The sequence below is a fragment of the Saccostrea cucullata genome, unplaced genomic scaffold (assembly GCF_032062105.1).
Source record: "Saccostrea cucullata isolate Sc308-1 unplaced genomic scaffold, CSIRO_AGI_Scuc_v1 ctg5169, whole genome shotgun sequence".
Taxonomy (NCBI): Eukaryota; Metazoa; Mollusca; class Bivalvia; order Ostreida; family Ostreidae; genus Saccostrea; species Saccostrea cuccullata.
In genome coordinates, this window is record NW_026941340.1 from 42,496 (window position 1) to 50,000 (window position 7,505).

Below are 7,505 nucleotides of genomic sequence, written 5' to 3' on the forward strand. Positions count from 1 at the left end.
AATAATATTTTTCTTTTTTAATTAAATAAACCCTTTACAGTTTAAGTTGACAATCGCAACAAGCATCAATTTGTGCACATTAATGAACAATAAGTGATATTCAAACAGGCTTAAAAATCCCCGCAATCATCGGTTGCTGTGTTAAAAATGCAACTTCTGTTAAAAAAAGGGTGCTCGCATTATTAAACGCAACGGTAGAAAATTTATTAAAATTCAAAACATGCAAGCATGACAGTTTTTGTTCATCTTAATACCCACAATGACTTGCGGTTCAAACGCCTTACATGGCATCGGATGAAATTGAGGGTATCCACGGCAGGAAATATAGCGTAATTTCACTATAATAGTGAGATACCACTATTATAGCGGAATTTACGTTTCCCCCAACCTGTTAATACCCAGAGTTAGATCATAGTAACAAAGAAAAAATATATTTCCACTTTTTAACCAGTTGTGCACAGACTACCCTACAGGAACCACTGACCCTGGGGGCACATATTTCAAAATTCTGGAAATTTTATCATAAAATTTATATCAACATAAACGGTTGATTATTACCAAAAAGAAAATTTCAAAGCATTAATTTATTTATAGACTATGTGATTCCACCTCAATCCCAAGTACCCTGACCCAGGGGATCTGAAACTAACCATTTTGGAAAAGGCACCTTTCATCATCATTAATATGTTCTTAATTAGAATACTGACATAATAACCAGGAGCAAAGGAAAAGGTTTTCGAGGAATTCATGCATTTTTTACTTTATAATCTTTCATTAGAGCCCCGCCCTAGCACCAAAACCCTGAACTTGAGTTTACTCAGGTGACCTAAAAATATGTGAATACATTTGCACTCTTTAGACCTGAGTTTAGTGACAAATACCTTATGCCAGGTTGTTCAAGATATGCTGCAACAATCATGTCTTGTTGTTCCTTGGTACATGTCTCTGTGCTTTAACAGTTTCCTCTTCAAGTGATCCATCAGTTTCCACCTCCAGACTGTTCTCTGTAATATTGAACTTAGGAGTTTAGCTTACAAGTTGTGTATTGTTAGAGTTTTCAAACATTTTGAGTGAAAGTAACAAATACCTGTTCTAGGCTGTTCAAGATATGCTGTAACAAGGTGTTCATTGTTTTGTGAAACATATTTATGACTGCTTTAACAGGATCCTCTTCAAATGATCTATCAGTTTCCACCTCTAGACTGTTCTCTGTAATATTGAACTCTGGTTAAGATGGCAAAAATTAAATATATGCAGCTTTGATATAATTGTTAAGATTAAAGAGTCCAAAGAAGAAGGTATGGTTTCCATTCAAATTTTGCCCTGTGATTTTCTAAAAAATGAAACTGGTGTAAAAGTTGAAAACTCATGCTTTTTAAATAATTTAAATTCAATGCAGAAAAATCATACAAGTCATTTTTCTCACATGTGATTTAAATGCTAATTATGACGTCATAAACATGTGCATTTTCCCGTATTTTCTTAAAAAGTTGCAGAAGACACCAATTTTCAATGGAATTTTCTTTCAGATAACATTGTTCACAGGCATCGCCCACAAAGATATTGAGATATGTGATTTGTTATTAAATTTTGCACAAAATATCAAAAAATTAACGTGGGCGACGGCTGTGGACATTGTTTTCTACAGGAAAATCCCATTTGAAATGTACCATTTTGAGGCTTTTTCAGTTGAATATAGAGAAATGCTTCAGATTAATGACGTCATATTTGCAGAATGGTAAACCTTCATGCCATATTTTTTCCTGATTTATCACAGTCATATACTTAACTAATGTTGAAGTCAGTTTCAAAACTTTTGATGTCATTAATTTTTAGGGCGCAATAAAGCTAAAACCATACCTTCTCCTTAATTAAAATATTCATACAAATTACTTACATGTAGTCTTTTGATAAATCAGGATGATATTTGATTTAGGGTTAATCTGGTACTGAAGTTTGATCTTGTGATGATTGACATTTTAACTGTGCCTACAGAAAAACTCAAAAATGTCAGTTCAATAACATTTTGTTCATTATGTCTGTAACATATTTTATTACACAAGTCACAAGTATTCTATGAATTAACAAAGTTAACTATAATTTAACTTAATTTAGTCTGAATGCTAATGGTTTTTCTATGCATTCAATAATTCACACAATTGCTATAGTACAATGTGATAATGTAATACATGTATTATTTTCATATATCAATATATAAAACTGTAACAGGTGGTGAAAAGTGAAGTCTCAACCAAGACTCAAACCCAGGGCCTCTGGCGTACATTGCCAGCACACTAACCCTATGAACTGACTGAGACCCAATATTTAGACTGACTTTCACACACTTGTTGACCCGGTACATCTGCAACAAATATTTCCCTCTTTTCTAGCATTTTCTTACCTGTTTGCATGTATCATATTAATTTTTTAATCTTTGAGAAGCTATCAGTGCAGTATAATGGAGTACCATCTGCTTATTACTAGCAAATACCTGTAAGTATAGAATACACATGTACATTATTTACTAAATATTTTAAAACATAGGCCTTAAATAAATATTTGTTTGTTGGCAGTTGCCTACCGTCCCATAGAAAATGCACCTGACACAATTAATTTTTTCTAGCCATTTGTAATAATTTTTAGGACATTAAAACTATGTTTTAGTTTTGACTTTGTTCAATCGTTGTTTACCAAACAGCTGTGATTTTGACAAGAGATGAAGAGTGCATGGAGCTTATTCATATTTAGTGGGGGACAGTCTATGAAAAGCTCTATTATTTGTTATCTGAAATTAAAAATCTGAAAACATTTTATTTTTTAAGGACACACGAGACCTTCCTCAATTACAGATAAATTTCCATAAAACTTCATGCTTGAACTATTTGCATATAAACCTGTTCATGCCCAAAAAATTGGGGTATGTCACCAGGCTATTTATAGAGTTAGAATAAATTGGATAATCCTTATTATAACATGCAAAAAAAGTATTGAATGCTATTTATAAAGTCATAGTAGATATTTTCCATTGAAACTGTATATCCAGATGGTAAAGTATGATAAAAAATGAAATTTATTTTTTGAAAACCATGTTTCCAGGCTATTGAATAAATTTTCTAATGATAATGTTATTTTTTATCATTGTAACTGATTGAGTTATCTCCCTTTGATATGAAAAGAAATGAGAAACAAATGCAGTGGAATAGAAAGTGTATTTACATCATCATGATATCACAGATAATTGTTCAAATTAGAAACATTTAGTCATTACATGTATATTCATATAACAATAGTCATTACATGTATTTTCATATAACAAGTGGTCAGTTACCTTTCATAAAATACTGATGTAATGACTTGATGATTTTACCATTGGATGTCACTCTGACCTTACCCATGTTTTTCTCTGACAAAATAGACTTTATACCATTCACAGGATCTCTGTGATGAGCAATGCAAAGATGGTCATAGTGAAGACCAGATGCTGCAATTTTGTTAGCTGTAAATTTAGACAAAATATTTTCATCTACAAGATGTTTCAATGAAGAAGCATTTCTACTCAATAAAATAGCATATTTGTCATTCTCAATAACAAAATCTACACTAAAGCTGTGTTTCAGCATCATGGCTCTAGAAATATCAAGGTGAAGCACAAGTCGCTGTAGAGCTTCAGAATCCGCTAAAGCGTCATGGGCGTCATATTGTGCGGTGCATAAATCTTTCATAAGATCCACTTGTTTGTAAGACTTTCTGTTGGGAACAGCTTCTCTAAATAGAGGTAGTGTGTCTACAAACCCAATAATGAAGTCACTGGCTCTTAGTCCCACTTGATGCATTGCACGAATTATAACATTCGAGTCGAATTTTGCATTGTGAGCAACAAACACTATGTTGGAAAAATTTTTCAAGCATGTAATAAATGTTTCTATACCATCCTTTGCATTCTTACATGGCACCTGTACTCCATTCTTGAACATAATATTCTCCTTCACAGCAATACCCGATACAGCAGTGGCAGAGGGTGAAATGGGCTGTGTAGATGGAAGGATATACTGTGAAAACGATTTCTCAGAGGCATATGCACCAATCTGGGTGACTTCACAATCTTTACCTATAAAATCATAAGGAAAAGGAATTATAAATCAATATGTCACAAACAGACAACATACACTTTTACATTACAAATTTATAATTCTGGAAGAAATGAAGCAGTGGCATAATTATTATGAAAATAATACGTCAGTTCCATGCATTACTTCTGCATCAATATATGAACACTCACCAAGGCCTGTAGTTTCCAAATCAAAATAAACAAATGTGCACTGGTCATGGACAATAGGAGTAGACTGGGGTTTTCTCAGAGGTGGTGGTATCTCTGTAATGTTTTCCATGTCTCCTTCATTGTTGTTTAGATCAACACATGTTTTGTATGTTGTTCCCTCCCTAATCTCTGATGACTCTTGTGACTTCTGGGAATCTATTTTCTTCATTGCCCTGTTCTTCTTGTAAGCTGGTGTATCTTCTCTTTCCTTGTCTCGTTTCCTTTTCAAGTCTGTTTTCTTTGCACTGGAACTAGTGACTTGTCCAGGAGAAAGAAGCAACTTCTCATTTACCTGTAATGAAAGAGGGTATGTTCAAAATGATATCTTCTTTACATGGAAATACATGTGTTTATTGTATTGTCTTGTAGTAATGAAATATACAAATTACTATACTACATGTATATACCTGTATTACATATTGATGTCCTAAATTTTTCTGTGCCACAGCAGCAGCAATACGAAAGTCATTACTCTCGGATCCAGAGTAGAAAGTGGACTTAGGTGTTTTACTTGCAACTGTATTGTTGAAACTCTCATTTGCCTGTGTACTTCCTAAGTTGATCAATTTTTCAGCCTGTGAAATGTAGAATCCAAAGAGAGATAATAGATCAGATTTCAAGTGTTGGTTAGATAGGTAACGGTGATATGGAAGTTGCTGTGGCTTGTAGGTTTCAGGAGAAGAGAGAAATCCACACCAGGTATCACATAGGCTGTGGTCTCCATAGACGTGTGGTGTTATGGCCTCCAGATTTTTCTTTAGACTGCTCAAATCTTCTTGATTTTGACTGATGCAGTATTTGAAACACTTGCTGATATGATTTATGGTTTTGGTATTTAGTTCTTTGTAGTTCTTGCTCTTCTTCAAGTCATATAATTTATTAGTAAATTGTTTCATTGTATGGTTTTTATCACTCTGTTTCTTTAGGGCTGGGTTTACCTCCAAGCGTGCTCTTGCAACAGTTGTTGAATCATTGTCCATGATAACAGTGCTGACATTCATATCATTTTGGCCAAGTTCTTGCAACATCTGTATGCACATATCTGGTTCCATGGCTTTTGCACTTTTGGACCAGTTCTTTCGACAGTCATGGATGGATAGATCCTTTCCAGATTTTTCAGAGTTGTCGCATACTCTACAAAAGCTGTTGCGAGTTGCAAAATTGACAATTTTCCCCGTTTCATTTCCGATCATTGCAGCATGACCTGCAAAATTATAATGTATAAATTATAAAAAAATACATGCAATAAACGAGTAATATCACAACTAAATTACTGTATGAAGATAAAATGTACTGTCTTACATTTTACTTATTGCCAATGTGACATACACTAATCAGTCTATTGAAGTTGGACTATGAAACAGTGGAAGATGTATTCAATTTTTATAAAAAAAGAATATCCCTTATTATTTCACTAACATCCACTAAAGAGATAAAAATGTACTTCATGCCAGAAATGCCAGAAAGTGTAATATATTATACCATTATGGACTTCAGTGTAGGTCGATATGTGGTTATAGGGAGTCATGGCAATTGATACTGACCAATGACACAGAGATTGATAGCGAAAGAGTAGGCGAGGTCGCTATCATTTTCTGTGTCTGAGGTCAATATCAATTGCCATGAGTCCTATAACCCTAGTAATAAATTTGACCGTTCACTGAAGTCCATAATAGTTATATTATATAATCACTCAAATTGAATGCACTGACACAGTTGTAACTGAACGGATTAGCTGTCATTATGTCACAATGGTTAAATTCACGCTTCTTATAATATTACATCATGTACTACGTAACTTTAGTGCAACGAAATGGCATGTTGTGTGATATTATTTTATTTCATTGGAATGTTTAGATAATAAATTATATACCTGACAAACTGGAATAGGATCTACCTGATCCTCTTTTCTGCCACCCGCCATCAAATGATACAGACAGCTCATTAGGTGTACTGTAAAACAACATAGTTCATGTTAGTATATGTAACCTTGATTTTCATATTTATATTATAAGCATTGCAAATACTATAAAAAAAATGTTTGATAAAAATACCTGTCACAGTACACAGGTTAAAAAATGTTCAATATATTTCTGTTACTACAAAAGTAATTTGGTACCTTGATGATTCCTTCTCGGCCGCAGCCATATCGTCACAACTCTTTTTGGCCACTTCTTCTAATGCCTTTCCTACTTCCCTCTCTGTTTTCTTCAAGGTTTTGTGGCACACAGATGGAATATTAAGTACACTTAATAGCATTGATACTTTCTTCTGGCCAATGCCTGCATGAAGCATACCTATAATATAAACAATTTTATATACTGTTCTTTTTACAACATAATAACATTGAAATTTTTGTAATTTATGATTTATAATATATCTAGTATACCATTCAAATATCAAATAAAAATAAAAATGTCCTCAGAATAAAACTGCACTACATTTTTGTTTGTAGTACATGTACATATAAAATTTAATTATCTATATACAATGCCTACCAAGAGCCAGTTTTGTGTTGACATCAAATGCTCTTGATGGATGGTCACTGTCTATACGCGAGTGTCTCTTTCCTGTTGGAACTGATACCACCATATCACAATTCACACACTTTATTTGTAACATTGATGCCAGTCCATATCTGATCTCACCACAAATATTTGTGAAGTTCAAAGGCTGTCTACAAAATTCACAACCTTCAATCAGTTTTTCGATGACATGCTGAATTTCAATAACCCTTCTCCCTTCGTTCCACTTTATCGTTACATCATCACCAGTGTCTTCACAACCTATCACGATTTCCTCTTCCTCGATGTTGGATGGCATTGACATACAATAGTCATGCTCAAAAGGTACATATTCTGGCAAATCGATGGATTGAGAAGTCTCGGACAGAACAAGACCTGCATCATCATGACCTTTAATAAATGAAATGCACAGTTATACAATAATATGCAGGATATACATGAAGCTGTTTATACGTCCGTATGAAACATATATGAAAGAGAATCGAAAACAAGAAATCATAATCAAAATTTTACTCACTTGGCTGCGGAGGTATCTCTCCTTGCTTTTTTCGCTGTTTGTTTACTTCTAATGCCCGTATCCTTCTCAATTTTCCTTCGGATATAAATTTCCCACCTTTCCCGCGAACTTGTTCCTCCATGATGTAAACAAAGTAATAAAATTA

The 7,505-nt window shown here is 33.7% G+C and overlaps 1 protein-coding gene and 1 long non-coding RNA gene across 4 annotated transcripts in view; both read right to left on the bottom strand.

Moving 5' to 3' along the window:
- Positions 1-621: 621 nt before the first annotated feature.
- LOC134257655 (uncharacterized) overlaps positions 622-7,505 on the bottom strand; it is an 8,508-nt gene continuing 1,624 nt past the window's right edge. For 2 of the 3 annotated variants that reach the window (XR_009989966.1, XR_009989968.1), the window contains exons 2-5: positions 2,402-2,491; positions 1,898-1,989; positions 1,088-1,209; positions 622-1,004 (exon numbers count right to left, since the gene is read on the bottom strand). This is a non-coding gene — a long non-coding RNA (uncharacterized LOC134257655). Of the gene's footprint in view, positions 1,005-1,087; positions 1,210-1,893; positions 1,990-2,401; positions 2,492-7,505 lie in introns of all 3 variants that reach the window. The other variant, XR_009989967.1, reaches the window with a different exon arrangement.
- Positions 3,321-7,505, bottom strand: part of LOC134257659 (uncharacterized) — a 4,345-nt gene continuing 160 nt past the window's right edge. The window contains exons 1-7 of the mRNA XM_062740252.1: positions 7,361-7,505; positions 6,817-7,233; positions 6,438-6,615; positions 6,192-6,271; positions 4,726-5,522; positions 4,280-4,610; positions 3,321-4,108 (exon numbers count right to left, since the gene is read on the bottom strand). The exon at positions 7,361-7,505 is cut by the window's right edge and continues 160 nt beyond it. Coding sequence (XP_062596236.1) covers positions 3,321-4,108; positions 4,280-4,610; positions 4,726-5,522; positions 6,192-6,271; positions 6,438-6,615; positions 6,817-7,233; positions 7,361-7,481 — 2,712 coding nt within the window. The 5' untranslated portion in view covers positions 7,482-7,505. The remainder of the gene's footprint in view (positions 4,109-4,279; positions 4,611-4,725; positions 5,523-6,191; positions 6,272-6,437; positions 6,616-6,816; positions 7,234-7,360) is intronic.